The 22,961-nt window shown below is 51.0% G+C and overlaps 2 protein-coding genes across 2 annotated transcripts in view; both read left to right on the forward strand.

Moving 5' to 3' along the window:
- The first annotated feature begins 1,862 nt into the window (after positions 1-1,862).
- On the forward strand, positions 1,863-18,387 carry LOC141060469 (uncharacterized). Its single transcript, XM_073556735.1, has 2 exons — positions 1,863-1,980; positions 17,060-18,387. The coding sequence occupies exons 1-2, from the start codon at positions 1,863-1,865 to the stop codon at positions 18,364-18,366; spliced, it is 1,425 nt and encodes a 474-aa protein (XP_073412836.1). The 3' UTR covers positions 18,367-18,387.
- Positions 18,388-19,648: 1,261 nt separating this feature from the next.
- Positions 19,649-22,961, forward strand: part of LOC141060494 (uncharacterized) — a 561,818-nt gene continuing 558,505 nt past the window's right edge. Inside the window, exon 1 of the mRNA XM_073556756.1 lies at positions 19,649-19,776. The gene's annotated coding sequence lies outside the window, so the exon portion shown is untranslated. The remainder of the gene's footprint in view (positions 19,777-22,961) is intronic.

The following is a 22,961-nucleotide window of genomic DNA, read 5'->3' on the forward strand; positions in this document are numbered from 1 at the left end:
GGACTCACTTATGCGTTGATTTTATCATGGATCTACCAGCTTTACCTAACACAAATTTTCGTCAGGGAAATTGTATAATTACATGGGATCCTGTCCGATATTTCTTCAACCCTCAATCTACTAAAATGCTTCTGCATGCCCTCATCATCTCCTGCCTCGACTACTGTAACATTCTTTTCTGTGGCCTCTCTGCTAACACTCTCACACTTCTCCAGTCCATCCTTAACTCTGCTGCCAAACTAATTCATCTCGCTCCTCCTCCGCTTCTCCCCTCTGCAAATCTCTTCACTGGCTCCCATTCCCTCAGCATATCCAGTTCAAATTACTAATACTGACCTACAAGGCCATCTATAACCTGTCTCCTCCATATATCTCTGAACTAATCTCCCGATATCTTTCCTCACGCAATCTCCGGTCCTCCCAAGACCTCCTTCTCTCCTCCACACTTATTCGCTCCTCACCTAATCACCTCCAAGACTTCTCCAGAATATCCGCCATCCTCTGGAATTCTTTGCCCCAATACGTCCGTCTATCAACCACATTCTGATCATTCAGACGGGACCTGAAAACCCATCTCTTCAGGAAAGCTTATAGCCTGCCATGACCCCACTGCTTCTTCACCACTACCAGAGATACCGCCTCACCAACACCGGAGCTGCTGCAACCCCCCAACCTACTGTCCCTTTTCCCACCATCCTGTAGAATGTAATCCCGCAAGGTTAGGGTCCTCTCCCCTCTGTATGTCTGTCACTGTTAGTTTACTTACTGTAAGTGATATCTGTATTTTGTATGTAACCCCTTCTCATGTACAACACCATGGAATCAATGGAGCTATAGAAATAAAGAAATAAATAATAATAAAAATATTGTTCTGACCACGGGGTGTAGTTTATTTCCAAGTTTTGGAGAGCGTTTTGCACCCATCTGGGGATCCATCTGTCGTTCTCTTCTGCATTTCACCCACAGTCTAATGGGTTAACCAGAATCTAAAGACTTATCTTAGGTGTTTGGATCTGAGAATCAGGAGGACTGGGTTACCTACTTACCGTTAGCTGAACTTGCAGTAAATAATCATTGTCATGCGGCCAGACTGATCCGGTCTTTTCATGGGGTTCACCCTGATAAACCCAGTTCTGAGGTTCCGGAGGTCCCTCGTAGAAGGGGAGGTACTATCATGAGGTTACTGAGACACAGAGGAGCCAGATGACAGCAGCGTCTGATTGTTTCTACTCCTGTGTTGCAAAGAAGTGCTTCACCTTTTTAAATTGTGTTAATTTGTTTGGGTGTACAGTGGGTAATTGGTCATGTTAGAAGTTCTGGCAGCTGGGACTCTCAGTGAGCACGGTTAGCTACTCCTATCCCCCATTTAATCTGGCTCATGACTGACACACATAATCAGAGCTAGCTTATGCTACATGTCTGGGAGGATAGTAGTTGTTGGTTATAGAAGGCATTTGGTGGATTTATCTGTCACTATTGCTTGGTTTCGTAAGTGTGATAATTCCCTTTCCTTCTCCTACTTTGGTTTTTCCCCAGCTTCCACTCCCTGATGCATTCCTCAGTTATATGTGAGTGAATATTTGTATGCCTGGTATTTTCCATTTCCCCTGTTTGTGTGTAACTTTTTCGTCTGGTTGGTGTACTAGGGTGCACTGCTACTCTGCTCTTCCCTGGGTGGGGGAAGGGTACAGACGGTGGGCGGATTCAAGAGATAAGGCAAGGTACATGGCCACAGCATCTTCACCTTCAGAAGTAACCAGGGGAGCAGGACGAGTTAGGGCGCCCCCTAGTGTTAGGGACAGGGAATGAGCCCCTGGTCACCCGACAACAGAGTAGTGACATCTATGTTCACAAATGCAAAAATGAAGCCTACAAAGAAAAGAAAGTTGTGCCACAATACCACCACTCACTTTGTCCTGTGGAAGTTGTCAACAGCTCTGCCTCCCTATGTGATCGAGGGCTTGCTGAGCTGTCAGTATTGTGAGTGGCCACTCAACTGTCCAAACTGAAGAAGAGGTGTGAAAATTGTGAATGACAGTTCAGCCGTCCTATCTGGCAGGGTCTTTGGGATCTCCTGCAGGTGTCACCCATTCTTGGTGATTACAGGGCTTTTTAGCACTCTGTTAATGGTCAAAACATTGCCAATTGTAGCTTTACTCCAGTGGTGTGTGTTTGCTCTGTGCTCTGATTTGTATTCTGATCTGCTGCATGCCAACCTTGGATTTACCTTTGACCATCCATTTGACTTACCACTTTTTCTTGATCCATTACCTTCCTGATACTCTGATCTCAGACTATGACCTGACTACACTTTAGTCTTTTCCCTCTGTCTATTATGAGCTCTCTTGGTACTGACCCCGGACTTCTTGACAATCCTGACTCACGGCAAGTCTGTGAGTAGTGACTGGTGTCACATTGAGTAGTGACCAGTGTCACACACTGCACCTACTGTTAAACAAGGAGGAGGCCTGGGGATGTTTTGGGGCTGCTTTGCAGCATCTGGCACATGTGCTTTTGAATTTATGCAGCATACAATGAAGTCAAGATTATCAGGGCATTCTGGAAAGAAATGTGCTGCTCAGTGCAAGAAAGCTTGGTTTGAGTTGCAGGTCATGGGTCCTCCAACAGGAGAATAACCCAAAACACACAGATAAAAACATCCAAGAATGGCTGTGAGCAAAGCATTGGACTCTTCCGAAGAGGCTTCTGTCATGACTGCTCCCGTCAGAGTGGCATGGGCACAGTGAGTGATAGCGGTGGTGTGCGGAGCTGTCGGTGCTTTATTGGCAGCTCAACCATCCAATCAGAGCCTGGGAGGTGTTGGATGTCTTGCAGGTGCTCCCTATCCCTAATTAATTCTGTGCCACTTAGCTCAGCTCAGACCTAGGCCAGTCGTACCATTCGCTCGGTGGTGCTTTTTGCCTGGTTTTCTGTGTTCTGTTCATTGATCTACTGCTGCCTGACTTTGGACCTCGCTCTAAGTATCCGCTTGCTCAACCCCTTTATTCTGATCCCCTATCCTCCTGGTATTCGGACTTCGGACCTTGACCTGACTTTGACTTTTGCTCTGCCCTTTTGTTTATTACGTGCTCTCTTATTATCTGACCCCGGAACGTTTGACTATCCTGCCTCACGGCTCGTCCATGAACGGTGACTAGCGTTACACTTCTGTGAGTTCTCATCTAAATCATAATGAATACATGTGGACGGAGCTGAGACCTGAAGTCTGAATAAGGCCTGTTTCACACATACGTTTTTGATGTTAGTTGCAATCCGTGAAAAATTGCAGAAAACGTATCCATCGCCGCTCTCACATCAATGTGTGCCACAGGACCGTTGTTTTCACGGATTGGGCGAAGGATGAAAATTAAAGGAGAGAGAGAGAGAATTTTTCACGATCCTGCAACAGCATTCAGGGTTTCCCAGAGAAAAGCTGCTGGACCTGCGCAGTTGAAAATAGAGGACCGTCAACAAAAAACGTTGCAGAGTCGGTCTCATCCGCCCGGGAGACGCTAAAATATTGGCGGATCCGTAAAAAACGGGTGTGACGGACGACTGTCAGTCAAGATCCGCCACTAATGTAAGTCTATGGGGGAAAAATGGATCCGCCCCTTTTTTGGCGGATCCGTTTTTTTCAGAAATTGGCGGATTTTGACTGACGCCAAAAAACTGATGTGTGAAACAGGCCTAAGGCTGGAGTCACACACAACGTATAAAAATACGGTCCGCTTTCTATGGACGAGAATCGCAGAAATGTTCCCCGAACAGAGATCTGTATGTCATCCGTGTGCAATGCGAGGATGCGATTTTCTCACATCTAAGCATCTGTGTGACATCCGTACAGCGAGATTTTCTCATCGACTTGCAAAATGGACATATAGTGGGTCCATAGCCTCAAATATTAGTGAAAACATATATACAGTCTATATATATATATTTATATATACTGTATATGTCAGTGAGACACATATATATATATTTATATTTCATAGAGTTATAGATAGCAGAATAGTCGATAATTAAATTGTCGGCTTCTGTAAAATCATTACAGAACCCGACAGGATATGAGACATGGGTTACATACAGTAAACCATTGCATATCCGTTAGACTTATATATGCACCCCTATGTTTAACATGGCGGGCGCATGGTCTAGCGTTTGCATGCGTTTTCGTGCACATGCGTTTTTGTAGTGTTGCAGCCTGTTGCAATTTTGGGTCCATCCAACGGGGTCAAAAAAACGCATGCGCACGCTTACGCACGGAATGCACCAAAATAACTCATTACCGTCTATGGGAACGCAGGTGTTGGCATGGACATGCGCACGCCTGTGTTTAAAATCGCTTGCGTTTTAAGAGTTAACATGGCTAGAAACTGGTTAAAATGCATGCGCCTAAAAAACGCAAACGCATGCAAAACGCATGATGCGTTTTTTGCATGCGTTTCTACTGCGCACGAAGCGCAGCGCTAAAAAAGGCTAATGTGAAAGTAGCCTTAGACACCTATCCATTATTAATCCAATAGTCTGAAAGGGGTTAAAAACACACACACATATTAAGAAAAAAGACTTTTAGTGAAATAAATAAACACACATTTTTCCATCTTTTTTTAACTCCCAATCCATTCAAAGCCATTGTTCTCCTGTAAAAAATCCAAAATAAAAAAGCAACAATATCCCATACCTGACCGCCGTACAGTCAAGTCCCATGCTGCAATCCATCTGAAGGGGTTAAATAGTTTACAATCGGAACCGGTGCTAATGCGACCGGCTCGGCTGTAAACCACGGAGGAATGAATGAAAAGCTGCCTGCGCAGCCTCCCCGCCTGACCGGAGATGAACTGATTAGCGTGGGAAAGTTTCTGAACCTTTTCCCACGCTGGTAAGTTCACCTCAGGTCAGGTGGGGAGTCTGCGCAGCCTCACTGATGTCAGTGGTGGTCACTGAGGCTGCGCAGACTCCCCGCCTGCTCCAAAATTTTACACACACACACTACTAACATTATTAGTGAGGGACATATATAAATCTAACGGATATCCAATGGTTTACTGTATGTTACCCATGTCTCATATCCTGTCGGGTTCTGCAATGATTTTACAGATGCCGACAATTGATTTTCCCCCTATTCTGCTATGTATAACTCTATGAAATATAAATATATATATATATGTGTGTCAATGCCATCTCTTCTGACAAGCCTACAGCCTGCAATGATCCTCGGTCTACTGAACCACCGCACGACCAGCTCTCCCCTCTCCTAGTATATCCTCACCCATCCCTGTAGACTGTGAGCCCTCGCGGGCAGGGTCCCCTCTTCTTCTGTACTTGTGTGTCCCTTGTCTTGCACATGTTTACTATACTTGTCTATATTTCCCCTTTTCACACGTAAAGCACCATGGAATAAATGGCGCTATATAAATGTATAATATATATACACTCACTGGCCACTTTATTAGGTACACCTGTCCAACTGTGTGTTAAGACTTAATTTCTAATCAGCCAATCACATGGCGGCAACTCAGTGCATTTAGGCATGTAGACATGGTCAAGACAATCTCCTGCAGTTCAAACCGAGCATCAGTATGGGGAAGAAAGGTGATTTGAGTGCCTTTGAACGTGGCATGATTGTTGGTGCCAGAAGGGCTGGTCTGAGAATTTCAGAAACTGCTGATCTACTGGGATTTTCACGCACAACCATCTCTAGGGTTTACAGAGAATGGTCCGAAAAAGAAAAAAAATCCAGTGAGCGGCAGTTCTGTGGCCGGAAATGCCATGTTGATGCCAGAGGTCAGAGGAGAATGGGCAGACTGGTTCGAGCTGATAGAAAGGCAACAGTGACTCAAATTGCCACCCGTTACAACCAAGGTAGGCAGAAGAGCATCTCTGAACGCACAGTGCGTCGAACTTTGAGGCAGATGGGCTACAGCAGCAGAAGACCACACTGGGTACCACTCCTCTCAGCTAAGAACAGGAAACTGAGGCTACAATTTGCACAAGCTCATCGAAATTGGACAGTAGAAGATTGGAAAAACGTTGCCTGGTCTGATGAGTCTCGATTTCTGCTGCGACATTCGGATGGTAGGGTCAGAATTTGGCGTAAACAACATGAAAGCATGGATCCATCCTGCCTTGTATCAACGGTTCAGGCTGGTGGTGGTGGTGTCATGGTGTGGGGAATTTTTTCTGGGCACTCTTTGGGCCCCTTGGTACCAATTGAGCATCGTTGCAACGCCACAGCCTACCTGAGTATTGTTGCTGACCATGTCCATCCCTTTATGACCACAATGTACCCAACATCTGATGGCTACTTTCAGCAGGATAATGCGCCATGTCATAAAGCTCGAATCATCTCAGATTGGTTTCTTGAACATGACAATGAGTTCACTGTACTCAAATGGCCTCCTCAGTCACCAGATCTCAATCCAATAGAGCATCTTTGGGATGTGGTGGAACGGGAGATTCGCATCAGGGATGTGCAGCCGACAAATCTGCGCCAACTGTGTGATGCCATCATGTCAATATGGTCCAAAATCTCTGAGGAATGCTTCCAGCACCTTGTTGAATCTCTGCCACGAAGAATTGAGGCAGTTCTGAAGGCAAAAGGGGGTCCAACCCCTTACTAGCATGGTGTACCTAATAAAGTGGCCAGTGAGTGTATATACCTATACTATGTGTATACATGTATTCTATTCTAACCTGTCAGTGTGATTTTACAGTACGGCTTTTCTAAAGGACACCGGTGCGTATTTCTCGCAAGTCACACGCATGGTCCGTGTGTAATCCGGTTTTCTCTCGCCCCCATAGACTTGCATTGGCGAGTCTCGGGCGTAATACGGTGCAGCATGCTGCGATTTCACCCGCACGTATAATACGGGCGAAAAAAAAACGGATGATGGGAGCTGCCCCATAGATTAACATTGGTCCGAGTGCTATGTGATTTTTCCTCGCATAGCACTCGTCCGTATTTCTCGGTAGTGTGACTCCGGCCTAAGGCAGCCTCACACCAGAGACACAAGGAGATGAACGCTCATGAGGAGCAGAAGTCTAATTGAGAGGCACAGAAATTGTTTATATGCAGCGATCGCCTCAAAAGGTCATACAACAAAATATTAAGGGAACGATTCAAAATAAAAAAAAAGTCTGATCCTTATTAGTTGTGTGAGAGCAGGATTTATATTTTATCCATCCTGACTTCATTTGAGTTTCTTTCTAAATGTATTTCTTTGTTTCCAAGATGGAGTCCATGATCAGATAAGGAAAGTCTTTGTGTACCGGACTTAGAAAAAACGTAGGAAAGTGAGAGAAACGAATCGTGGGGGTCAGTACAACACCGAGACCACAAGCCGGGTGTCACCAGTGCTAACTTAGCCAATTAGAAGGCTGTATGCTAGTGACGGACACGGCTAGAGAGCAGACGAGCCGATTCTATTGTGGCCACGCATCAATACCGATGACCTACAACACCCGAGGGACGGAATACAGAGAGATCTGGTTCGATGCTCAAAGTCTCAGCGCAGCTCTTCCGGGCACATATTAGAACTTTACCATCTAATTTGGAACAGGCGCAATGTCTCAGAACGTCCCACATTATCTGATGACAACAGTGGATATTTGGTCAATTTAAATTGTAAATTACTTTTATCAGCTTAATGTTATTTCAGTGGCCATTGTGAGTTTTTCTTACTTTACTAGAAGTGACAAACTTTGTATCCATGTGTGTATTCCTTCAGGATTTTATGACGAAAAGAGCAGATCTCATGGTTCCGTCAATTATGACAAGTGTTCTTGCACGAGCAAAGTAACCCTACATCATAACATTTCTGCCACGAGCAGCCCCACACCATAACAATACTTCCACCAGCAACTCCACACCATCACACTACCACCACCAGCAGCCCCACACCATCACACTACCACCACCAGCAGCCCCACACCATCACACTACCACCACCATCAGCTCCACACCATCACACTACCACCACCAGCAGCCCCACACCATCACACTACCACGACCAGCAGCCCCACACCATCACACTACCACCACCATCAGCTCCACACCATCACACTACCACCACCAGCAGCCCCACACCATCACACTACCACGACCAGCAGCCCCACACCATCACACTACCACCACCATCAGCTCCACACCATCACACTACCACCACCAGCAGCTCCACACCATCACACTACCACCACCAGCAGCCCCACACCATCACACTACCACCACCATCAGCTCCACACCATCACACTACCACCACCAGCAGCCCCACACCATCACACTACCACGACCAGCAGCCCCACACCATCACACTACCACCACCATCAGCTCCACACCATCACACTACCACCACCAGCAGCTCCACACCATCACACTACCACCACCAGCAGCCCCACACCATCTCACTACCACCACCAGCAGCTCCACACCATCACACTACCACCACCAGCAGCCCCACACCATCACACTACCACCACCATCAGCTCCACACCATCACACTACCACCACCAGCAGCCCCACACCATCACACTACCACCACCAGCAGCCCCACACCATCACACTACCACCACCATCAGCTCCACACCATCACACTACCACCACCAGCAGCCCCACACCATCACACTACCACCACCAGCAGCCCCACACCATCACACTACCACCACCATCAGCTCCACACCATCACACTACCACCACCAGCAGCTCCACACCATCACACTACCACCACCAGCAGCCCCACACCATCACACTACCACCACCATCAGCTCCACACCATCACACTACCACCACCAGCAGCCCCACACCATCACACTACCACCACCATCAGCCCCACACCATCACACTACCATCACCAGCAGCCCCACACCATCACACTACCACCACCAGCAGCCCCACACCATAACAATACTTCCACCAACAGCTTCAAGCCATCACACTACCACCACCAGCAGCCCCACACCATCACACTACCACCACCAGCAGCTCCACACCATCACACTACCACCACCAGCAGCCCCACACCTTCACACTACCACCACCAGCAACTCCACACCATCACACTACCACCACCAGCAGCCCCACACCATCACACTACCACCACCAGCAGCCCAACACCTTCACACTACCACCACCAGCAACTCCACACCATCACACTACCACCACCAGCAGCCGCACACCATCACACTACCACCACCAGCAGCCCCACACCATCACACTACCACCACCAGCAGCCCCACACCATCACACTACCACCACCAGCAGCCCCACACCATCACACTACCACCACCATCAGCTCCACACCATCACACTACCACCACCAGCAGCTCCACACCATCACACTACCACCACCAGCAGCCCCACACCATCACACTACCACCACCATCAGCTCCACACCATCACACTACCACCACCAGCAGCCCCACACCATCACACTACCACGACCAGCAGCCCCACACCATCACACTACCACCACCATCAGCTCCACACCATCACACTACCACCACCAGCAGCTCCACACCATCACACTACCACCACCAGCAGCCCCACACCATCTCACTACCACCACCAGCAGCTCCACACCATCACACTACCACCACCAGCAGCCCCACACCATCACACTACCACCACCATCAGCTCCACACCATCACACTACCACCACCAGCAGCCCCACACCATCACACTACCACCACCAGCAGCCCCACACCATCACACTACCACCACCATCAGCTCCACACCATCACACTACCACCACCAGCAGCCCCACACCATCACACTACCACCACCAGCAGCCCCACACCATCACACTACCACCACCATCAGCTCCACACCATCACACTACCACCACCAGCAGCTCCACACCATCACACTACCACCACCAGCAGCCCCACACCATCACACTACCACCACCATCAGCTCCACACCATCACACTACCACCACCAGCAGCCCCACACCATCACACTACCACCACCATCAGCCCCACACCATCACACTACCATCACCAGCAGCCCCACACCATCACACTACCACCACCAGCAGCCCCACACCATAACAATACTTCCACCAACAGCTTCAAGCCATCACACTACCACCACCAGCAGCCCCACACCATCACACTACCATCACCAGCAGCTCCACACCATCACACTACCACCACCATCAGCTCCACACCATCACACTACCACCACCAGCAGCTCCACACCATCACACTACCACCACCAGCAGCCCCACACCTTCACACTACCACCACCAGCAACTCCACACCATCACACTACCACCACCAGCAGCCCCACACCATCACACTACCACCACCAGCAGCCCAACACCTTCACACTACCACCACCAGCAACTCCACACCATCACACTACCACCACCAGCAGCCGCACACCATCACACTACCACCACCAGCAGCCCCACACCTTCACACTACCACCACCAGCAGCTCCACACCATCACACTACCACCACCAGCAGCCCCACACCTTCACACTACCACCACCAGCAACTCCACACCATCACACTACCACCACCATCAGACTAGCACCACTAGCAGCCCCACACCATCACACTACCACCACCAGCAGCTCCACACCATCACACTACCACCACCAGCAGCCCCACACCTTCACACTACCACCACCAGCAACTCCACACCATCACACTACCACCACCAGCAGCCGCACACCATCACACTACCACCACCAGCAGCCCCACACCTTCACACTACCACCACCAGCAACTCCACACCATCACACTACCACCACCAGCAGCCCCACACCATCACACTACCACCACCAGCAGCTCCACACCATCACACTAACACCACCAGCAGCCCCGCACCATCACACTAACACCACCATCAGCTCCACACCATCACACTACCACCACCAGCAGCCCCACACCATCACACTACCACCACCAGCAGCTCCACACCATCACACTACCACCACCATCAGCCCCACACCATCACACTACCATCACCAGCAGCCCCACACCATCACACTACCACCACCAGCAGCCCCACACCATAACAATACTTCCACCAACAGCTTCACGCCATCACACTACCACCACCAGCAGCCCCACACCATCACACTACCACCACCAGCAGCCCCACACCATCACACTACCACCACCATCAGCTCCACACCATCACACTACCACCACCAGCAGCTCCACATCATCACACTACCACCGCCAGCAGCTCCACACCATCACACTACCACCGCAAGCCACACATCATCACACTACCACCACAAACCCTACACCATCACATTTCTGCCATTAGGAGCCCCACCCATAACAATATCTCCACACCATCACACTTGCACCATCAGCAGCTTCACACCATCACACTACCACCGCCAGCAACTCCAAACATCACACTACCACCACCACAGCCCCACACCATCACACTACTATGACCACTGCAGTCCCACATCATCACACTACCACCACCACCAGCCCAACAACATCACATTTCTGCCACCAGCAGCCCCACCACAAAACAATATCTCTACATCATCACACTACCACCACCAGCAGCTACACACCATCACACTACCACCACAAATAGCCCCACACCATCACACCACCAGCTCTAGACCATCACAATTCTGCCACCAGCAGCCCCACCCCATAACACCTCCACCAGCAGCTTCACACCATCACACTACCACCACCAGCAACTGTACATCATCACACTACCTCCACCAGCAGTCCCACACCATCACACTACCACCACCATCAACTGTACACCATCACACTACCACTGCCAGCAGCCCCACACCATCACACTTCCACCACCAGCAGCCCCACACCATCACACTACCACCACCATCAACTGTACACCATCACACTACCACTGCCAGCAGCCCGACACCATCACACTTCCACCACCAGTAGCAACACACTACCAGCAGCCCCACACCATCACACTACTGAGCAGCATTCCCACACCATCACACTACCACCATCAACTCTAAACATCACACTACCACTACCATCAGCCCCACACCATCACTTTCCCACCAACAGCAGTTCCACACCATAAGACTGGCAGCTCCACACCATCACACTACCACCACCAGCAGCTCTACACCATCACGCTACCACCACCAGCAGCTTCACACTATCATACTACTACCACCAGATCCAGTCCATCACAATTCTGCCACCAGCAGTCCCATCCCATAACAACACCTCCACCAGCAGCTTCTCACCATCACACTACCACCACGGCAGCTTCTCGCCACCACACTACCACCACCGGCTGTACACAGGCACACTACCAGTAGCATCACACCATCACACTACCAGCAGCCCCACACCATCACACTGCCACCACCAACAGCTCCACACGTCACACTAACACCAGCAGCTCCACACGTCACACTACCTCCACCAGCAGCTCCACACCATCACACTGCCACCACCAACAGCTTCACACGTCACACTACCTCCACCAGCAGCTCCACACGTCACACTGCCACCACCAACAGCTCCACACGTCACACTACCTCCATCAGCAAACCCTCTCCATCACACTACCACCATCAGTATCATGACATCATCGCACTACCACCACCAACAGCTCCACACCATCACACTACCACTACCATCACACTACCAGAAGCCCCACACCATCACACTACCACCACCAGCAACTCCATACATCACACTAACACCAGCAGCTCCACACCATCACACTACCTCCACCATAGCCCCACACCCTCACATTACTACCACCAGTAGCCTCACACTACCACCACCAGCTCCACACCATCAGACTAGCACCACTAGCAGCTGCACACCACCACACTACCTCCACCAGCAGCACCACACCATCACACTACCATCACCAGCAGCTCCTCACCATCACACTACCACCACCAGCAGCCCCATACCATCACACTACTATTACCCGCAGCCCCACACCATCACACTACCACCACCAGCAGCCCCACACCTTCACACTACCACCACCAGCAACTCCACACCATCACACTACCACCACCAGCAGCCCCACAACATCACACTACCACCACCAGCAGCTCCACACCATCACACTACCACCACCAGCAGCCCCACACCATCAAACTAACACCACCATCAGCTCCACACCATCACACTACCACCACCATCAGCCCCACACCATCACACTACCACCACCAGCAGCTCCACACCATCACACTACCACCACCATCAGCCCCACACCATCACACTACCATCACCAGCAGCCCCACACCATCACACTACCACCACCAGCAGCCCCACACCATAACAATACTTCACCAACAGCTTCACGCCATCAAACTACCACCACCAGCAGCCCCACACCATCACACTACCACCACCAGCAGCCCCACACCATCACACTACCACCACCATCAGCTCCACACCATCACACTACCACCACCAGCAGCTCCACATCATCACACTACCACCGCCAGCAGCTCCACACCATCACACTACCACCGCAAGCCGCACATCATCACACTACCACCACAAACCCTACACCATCACATTTCTGCCATTAGGAGGCCCACCCATAACAATATCTCCACACCATCACACTTGCACCATCAGCAGCTTCACACCATCACAATACCACCGCCAGCAACTCCAAACATCACACAACCACCACCACAGCCCCACACCATCACACTACTATGACCACTGCAGTCCCACATCATCACACTACCACCACCACCAGCCCAACAACATCACATTTCTGCCACCAGCAGCCCCACCACAAAACAATATCTCCACATCATCACACTACCACCACCAGCAGCTACACACCATCACACTACCACCACAAATAGCCCCACACCATCACACCACCAGCTCTAGACCATCACAATTCTGCCACCAGCAGCCCCACTCCATAACACCTCCACCAGCAGCTTCACACCATCACACTACCACCACCAGCAACTGTACATCATCACACTACCTCCACCAGCAGTCCCACACCATCACACTACCACCACCATCAACTGTACACCATCACACTACCACTGCCAGCAGCCCCACACCATCACACTTCCACCACCAGCAGCCCCACACCATCACACTACCACCACCAACTGTACACCATCACACTACCACTGCCAGCAGCCCCACACCATCACACTTCCACCACCAGTAGCATCACACTACCAGCAGCCCCACACCATCACACTACCACCATCAACTCTAAACATCACACTACCACTACCATCAGCCCCACACCATCACTTTCCCACCAACAGCAGTTCCACACCATAAGACTGGCAGCTCCACACCATCACACTACCACCACCAGCAGCTCTACACCATCACACTACCACCACCAGCAGCTTCACACCATCATACTACTACCACCAGCTCCAGTCCATCACAATTCTGCCACCAGCAGTCCCATCCCATAACAACACCTCCACCAGCAGCTTCTCACCATCACACTACCACCACGGCAGCTTCTCGCCACCACACTACCACCACCAGCTGTACACAGGCACACTACCAGTAGCATCACACCATCACACTACCAGCAGCCCCACACCATCACACTGCCACCACCAACAGCTCCACACGTCACACTAACACCAGCTCCACACGTCACACTACCTCCACCAGCAGCTCTACACCATCACACTGCCACCACCAACAGCTCCACACGTCACACTACCTCCATCAGCAGCCTCACACATCACACTACCACCACCAGCAAACCCTCTCCATCACACTACCACCATCAGTATCACGACATCATCGCACTACTACCACCAACAGCTCCACACCATCACACTACCACTACCATCACACTACCAGCAGCCCCTTCACCATCACAATACCACCACCAGCAACTCCATACATCACACTAACACCAGCAGCTCCACACCATCACACTACCTCCACCATAGCCCCACACCCTCACATTACTACCACCAGTAGCCTCACACTACCACCACCAACTCCACACCATCAGACTAGCACCACTAGCAGCTGCACACCACCACACTACCTCCACCAGCAGCCCCACACCATCACACTACCATCACCAGCAGCTCCTCACCATCACACTACCACCACCAGCAGCCCCACACCATCACACTACTATCACCAGCAGCCCCACACCATCACACTACCACCACCAGCAGCCCCACACCTTCACACTACCACCACCAACTCCACACCATCACACTACCACCACCAGCCCCACACCATCACACTACCACCACCAGCAGCTCCACACCATCACACTACCACCACCAGCAGCCCCACACCATCACACTAACACCATCAGCTCCACACCATCACACTACCACCACCAGCAGCTCCACACCATCACACTACCACCACCATCAGCCCCACACCATCACACTACCACCACCAGCAGCTCCACACCATCACACTACCACCACCAGCAGCCCCACACCATCACACTAACACCACCATCAGCTCCACACCATCACACTACCACCACCAGCAGCCCCACACCATCACACTAACACCACCATCAGCTCCACACCATCACACTACCACCACCAGCAGCCCCACACCATCACACTACCACCACCATCAGCCCCACGCCATCACACTACCATCACCAGCAGCCCCACACCATCACACTACCACCACCAGCAGCCCCACACCATAACAATACTTCCACCAACAGCTTCACGCCATCACACTACCACCACCAGCAGCCCCACACCATCACACTACCACCACCAGCAGCCCCACACCATCACACTACCACCACCATCAGCTCCACACCATCACACTACCACCACCAGCAGCTCCACATCATCACACTACCACCGCCAGCAGCTCCACACCATCACACTACCACCGCAAGCCGCACATCATCACACTACCACCACAAACCCTACACCATCACATTTCTGCCATTAGGAGCCCCACCCATAACAATATCTCCACACCATCACACTTGCACCATCAGCAGCTTCACACCATCACACTACCACCACCATCAACTGTACACCATCACACTACCACTGCCAGCAGCCCCACACCATCACACTTCCACCACCAGTAGCATCACACTACCAGCAGCCCCACACCATCACACTACTGAGCAGCATTCCCACACCATCACACTACCACCATCAACTCTAAACATCACACTACCACTACCATCAGCCCCACACCATCACTTTCCCACCAACAGCAGTTCCACACCATAAGACTGGCAGCTCCACACCATCACACTACCACCACCAGCAGCTCTACACCATCACGCTACCACCACCAGCAGCTTCACACCATCATACTACTACCACCAGCTCCAGTCCATCACAATTCTGCCACCAGCAGTCCCATCCCATAACAACACCTCCACCAGCAGCTTCTCACCATCACACTACCACCACGGCAGCTTCTCGACACCACACTACCACCACCAGCTGTACACAGGCACACTACCAGTAGCATCACACCATCACACTACCAGCAGCCCCACACCATCACACTGCCACCACCAACAGCTCCACACGTCACACTAACACCAGCAGCTCCACACGTCACACTACCTCCACCAGCAGCTCCACACCATCACACTGCCACCACCAACAGCTCCACACGTCACACTACCTCCACCAGCAGCTCCACACGTCACACTACCTCCACCAGCAGCTCCACACCATCACACTGCCACCACCAACAGCTCCACACGTCACACTACCTCCACCAGCAGCTCCACACGTCACACTACCTCCATCAGCAGCCTCACACATCACACTACCACCACCAGCAAACCCTCTCCATCACACTACCACCATCAGTATCACGACATCATCGCACTACCACCACCAACAGCTCCACACCATCACACTACCACTACCATCACACTACCAGCAGCCGCACACCATCACACTACCACCACCAGCAACTCCATACATCACACTAACACCAGCAGCTCCACACCATCACACTACCTCCACCATAGCCCCACACCCTCACATTACTACCACCAGTAGCCTCACACTACCACCACCAGCTCCACACCATCAGACTAGCACCACTAGCAGCTGCACACCACCACACTACCTCCACCAGCAGCCCCACACCATCACACTACCATCACCAGCAACTCCACACCATCACACTACCACCACCAGCATCCCCACATCATCACACTACCACCACCAGCAGCAGCCCCACACCATCACCACCATCAGCCCCACACCATCACACTACCACCACCAGCAGCTCCACACCATCACACTACCATCACCAGCAGCTCCACACCATCACACTACCACCACCAGCAGCCCCACACCATCACACTACCATCACCAGCAGCTCCACACCATCACACTACCATCACCAACAGCTCCACACCATCACACTACCACCACCAGCAGCCCCACACCATCACACTACCACCACCATCAGCTCCACACCATCACACTACCACCACCAGCAGCTCCACACCATCACACTACCATCACCAGCAGCTCCACACTATCACACTACCATCACCAGCAGCTCCACACCATCACACTACCATCACCAGCAGCTCCACACCATCACACTACCACCACCAGCAGCTCCACACCATCACACTACCATCACCAGCAGCTCCACACCATCACACTACCACCGCCAGCCGCACATCACACTACCACCACCATCAGCTCCACACCATCACACTACCACCACCAGCAGCTCCACACCATCACACTACCATCACCAGCAGCTCCACACCATCACACTACCACCACCATCAGCTCCACACCATCACACTACCATCACCAGCAGCTCCACACCATCACACTACCACCACCATCAGCTCCACACCATCACACTACCACCACCAGCAGCTCCACACCATCACACTACCATCACCAGCAGCTCCACACCATCACACTACCATCACCAGCAGCTCCACACCATCACACTACCATCACCAACAGCTCCACACCATCACACTACCATCACCAGCAGCTCCACACCATCACACTACCACCACCAGCAGCTCCACACCATCACACTACCATCACCAGCAGCTCCACACCATCACACTACCATCACCAACAGCTCCACACCATCACACTACCACCACCAGCAGCCCCACACCATCACACCACCACCACCATCAGCTCCACACCATCACACTACCACCACCAGTAGCTCCACACCATCACACTACCATCACCAGCAGCTCCACACCATCAAACTACCACCACCATCAGCTCCACACCATCACACTACCACCACCATCAGCTCCACACCATCACACTACCTCCTCCAGCAGCTCCACACGGCACACTTCCATTAGTTCGGACTGTAGGTATGTTGTTCTTATGGTGCGGTGCATTGTTAGCTTTATGCTCGTTCCACCATTGACTCCTCGTCAGTAGAATATTATCCTTGAAGTCTTAGGTTTTTTTTTAATGTAATTACAATGTAACCCTTTGTGTTCTTTCCTATCACCAGTGATTTGCGCCATTTTCGTCCATTGTTTTCCTTATTATGGACCAGAATAGGAATGATAAACCATTTCTACCCGTTAACCCTTTCACGAGCCATGCTGCACGTGTATGGCACCAGTTGGTAGCTGGTGAATGGAGCTCACGGGGTGATCTCGCCCCACACCCGGCAGATCATGGCTGTGTGTTCCTGCAAGGACCGGCTTCTAACAATCGCAGATGGAGTGGAGCTCTGCCCGGGATTGTACCCCGGTAAATCCCATTTATCACGGGCCGGCATGGGGCAGCGTCATTCCATGCACCCGTCAGCACCACCGTGACGTGATGGCTGGCAGCTGATGGGCTCTTATGGCAGCCGGGGGTCTGCTGAGGACACTGTGGGGACGATTAGACACAGCGACAAGGGAAAAAAGTGTTTTAAAAAATATGAAAAAAAATTAAATTGTATAAGGTAAAATCAGCGCCTCCTCCTCTTATTTAATATTAAGATAATTTAAAAAATGCACCAAAGTGGAGTCACCAGGATCAGGAGGGTGCGATCTACGGGAATAATCACCCCGAGCTGTGACCACCGGGAGAAAGTCAGGAATTCCACCAAAAATGCTGCAACAAGCGATGAAAGCGCCACAGCTCCCCCAAAATGGCGCCATTAACCCTTCATCTCCCCCAAAATGGCGCCATTAACCCTTCATCTCCCCCAAAATGGCGCCATTAACCCTTCATCTCCCCCCAAATGGCGCCATTAACCCTTCATCTCCCCCAAATGGTGTCATTAACCCTTCATCTCCCCCAAATGGCGCCATTAACCCTTCATCTCCCCCAAATGGTGTCATTAACCCTTCATCTCCCCCAAAATGGTGTCACTAACCCTTCATCTCCCCCAAAATGGTGTCATTAACCCTTCATCTCCCCAAAATGGCGTCATTAACCTTTCATCTCCCCAAATGGTGTCATTAACCCTTCATCTCCCCCAAAATTGCGTCATTAACCCTTCATCTCCCCCAAATGATGTCATTAACCCTTCATTTCCCCCCAATGGCGTCATTAAGCCTTATCTCACCCCGCAAGCACCGAGCCTCATCCGGCTGTATGGCCAGAAAGAAAAGAGTCATAGGCTCCGTGAAGAAGGAGGAGAGGAAGAAACAGAAAATCACAATTGATGGAGAAAGTGATATAATGGATGAGAGGCCCGGATCCCCAGACTCCTCCCCCTCCGGATGATCACATGACAGTGACGTCACACAGGTCCTGTCCGCGCTGAGCTCTGCAGGAGGAGGAGGTGGTAGGTGTGCGCTGTATACCCGGGATTATTAACCCCTTTAGGACCGGACCGGTTTTGAGGTGAAAGATGATGAAGGTTTTGTTAATGAGTTGTGTTTTTTTTTCTAGTGATGAGTGACCGCGCTCAGATACGGGGCCGCCATGATAACACCGCTGTATCCGAGCCCCGTCCTGATAACACCGCTGTATCCGAGCCCCTGGCCCGATAACACCGCTGTATCCGAGCCCCTGGCCCGATAACACCGCTGTACCCGAGTCCCGTCCTGATAACACCGCTGTATCCGAGCCCCGGCCCGATAACACCGCTGTATCCGAGCCCCGGCCCGATAACACCGCTGTATCCGAGCCCCGGCCCGATAACACCGCTGTATCCGATCCCCGGCCCGATAACACCGCTGTATCCGATCCCCGGCCCGATAACACCGCTGTATCCGAGCCCCGGCCCGATAACACCGCTGTATCCGAGCCCCCGGCCCGATAACACCGCTGTATCCGAGCCCCCGTCCCGATAACGCCGCTGTATCAGAGCCCCCGTCCCGATAACGCCGCTGTATCCGAGCCCCGGCCCGATAACGCCGCTGTATCCGAGCCCCCGGCCCGATAACGCCGCTGTATCCGAGCCCCGGCCCGATAACACCGCTGTATCCGAGCCCCCGGCCCGATAACACCGCTGTATCCGAGCCCCCGGCCCGATAACGCCGCTGTATCCGAGCCCCCGGCCCGATAACACCGCTGTATCCGAGCACGCCGCAGACACTCGGTGAGCACACGGCCTGATAACGCACAAAATTTTATTGGATGATAATGAGGGTGATTTGAACTCTTACATTTTTTATATATATATTTTTTTCACTTTCTTTGTTCTTCCCCTTCGGGGACCTGACCCTCCGATCATGCGATCACTTGTGCTATACACAGCTGGGCCGCAGCATTTCTCTATATAGCAGAGATCACGATCTCCTCTGAGCGCCGGCTGCAGGCTGACTTTCACAGGAGTACAGTGAGGACATGGAGGTCTTCGACAGACCCCCAGCTGTCATGGCAACCCAACTGTGCCCCCGCAATCACATCACAAGTGCACCGATGCCAAGTGTTAAATGCTACAGGTGGAGCCAATAACACCGCTATCCTCTGCCGGGAAAGATGTGGGCTCAGGGTTAATGGCTCCTCGGCCCCGGCATACGCCGTCTGGTTTCACAGTTTCCATGAGTCTCCCTCATGCTTTTCCACATCCGGCTTCCGCTTGTTGTAAGACGCGCTCCCCAGTGCCTCGTTTAGAGAGAGGAGAGCTCTGCTTTCCACTGCAAGATCCTCACGCCAACTAACAACATGATTAATAATATGATGAGCTATTATCTGTGCTGAACAGCTGCTATATACTAGTACAATATATCTGTCATGTTCTATTGTTATGCACTATTATGGCTCCATGCACCTGCACTTTCTTTGACTGATATTCTAATATATTATATACTGTAACAATTTTTGCTCTAGCACTTTATAAATCCTCACATCATCTCACATTTTTGCAAGGAGGAACAGGAGGAGCACTGCCAGAGCCCTGCAAAATGACCTCCAGCAGGCCACAAATGTGCATATGTCTGCACAAACGGTTAGAAACCAACTCCACGAGTATGGTCTGAGTGCCCAACGTCCACAGATGAGAATTTTGCTTACAGCCCAACACCGTGCAGACCTCCAAAGAAAGGATGAGCACTTGGAATGGTGTGTCCCCTCAGCCACACACTTTATATGCTGTTAGAGATTGACGTCGGCATTTAAGGGGTTAAAGGGAATATCTCATTAGGTTTTCCCAATATATTGTAAAGTTACTGCCATTAACTGCCTTATTACCACAGTCCATCGATTTGTATTTGCTTGGTGGGAACAAAGTGTGCCTGCACTTCAACTGTGGATGCGTAAGGCTAGTTTCACATTAGCGTTTTTTTGCGCAGCGCATCGTGCGCATAAAAAACGCAAAGAAAAACGCAAAACAAATGTGCGGTTTTTTTTCTTCATGCGCACGCTGATGCGTCAAAAAAACGCAGCGTTACTTGCGTTTTTGCATGCGTTTGCGTTTTTTATGCGCATGCGTTTTTAGGTGTGACATTTCACAATAGAAAAATCCTTGAACACCAATGGGTCACCAGTGGGCGTGTGTCATTGGAATGTTCTATAGACCCTGTGCTGCTGAATTCCTCAGATTTTGCTGCTGTTTCCGGTGTCAAGATGGACCTGCGTCTGGATAATTTCCGCTTCAAGCTGGATCTTGACATCGCGCTGTCTCAGGCGTATGTCTTTTGTTGCCAGCAAGAAAGGGAGAGGGAGAGACAGCAGAGACGGCAGCGGCGTCGGTTTTGGAGGCATCCAATCATCGAACTCCGGGCAAGCCGTGGAGCATATCACACGCTGTACAGCGAGCTACAGGAAAACCCGGAGAAATTTGCTGACTATACCCGGATGTCCCAGGAAAGCTTCCTTGACTTGCTGGGTATGGTTGAAGGAAACATCCGGAGACGGGACACTCAGCTCCGGCGTGCCATTCCTCCCGAAGAAAGGCTCCTTGTCACCTTACGGTATGTATGTTGTTATGTTTGCATAATTTTTTTTGGCTTTTTGCTTTTTTTTTTTTTTGGTCCAAAAAATTAGGTTTTTTTTGGCTATTGAATTTTAACATTATTTTTGGGAAATTGCTTTTTTGCATAATGGTTTTTCTTCTGTCATGTACTAATCCCAAGCCTTTATAAAATGTTTTTTTGCTATGTTGTATTAAAAAAACATGCAAAATAGTTAGGCCATGTACTTTTTTATTTTCAGTGTTTTTAGTAATACCCAAGACAGAAATACAATTATTTTTTCTTTTTATGTTTGGCAGGTTCCTGGCAACTGGAGAGAGTCTTTCATCCCTGCATTTCCAGTACCGGCTGGGAATCTCTACTTTATCCGGGATTGTTGCCGACACTTGCAGGGCTCTGTGGGATGTTCTGTGTCCGGAGTTTCTGCCATTGCCCACTGCCGAAAAGTGGCTTCAAATATCGGACAAATTCTGGGCAGTCTGCAATTTCCCGAACTGCCTAGAAGCGGTGGACGGGAAGCACATCCGCATCACAAAACCTGCAAGAAGTGGCTCTGAGTACTACAACTACAAGAAGTACTTTTCCACAGTACTAATGGCCATTGCGGATGCAGACTGCCGCTTTGTGGCGGTGGACATAGGGGCATTCGGACGGGGCAACGATTCACAG

This window comes from Dendrobates tinctorius, unplaced genomic scaffold (assembly GCF_039654945.1).
Source record: "Dendrobates tinctorius isolate UK_male_01 unplaced genomic scaffold, ASM3965494v1 ptg000237l, whole genome shotgun sequence".
NCBI classification, from domain to species: domain Eukaryota; kingdom Metazoa; phylum Chordata; class Amphibia; order Anura; family Dendrobatidae; genus Dendrobates; species Dendrobates tinctorius.

Excerpts from the sequence above, each read along its gene's own strand:
- LOC141060469 (XM_073556735.1), top strand. The coding sequence starts at position 1,863 with ATGAAGCCTACAAAGAAAAGAAAGTTGTGCCACAATACCACCACTCAC. Across the intron at positions 1,981-17,059 it reads CTTGCTGAGCTGTCAGTATT|CAGCCCCACACCATCACACT; the intron begins GTGAGTGGCCAC and ends TACCTCCACCAG.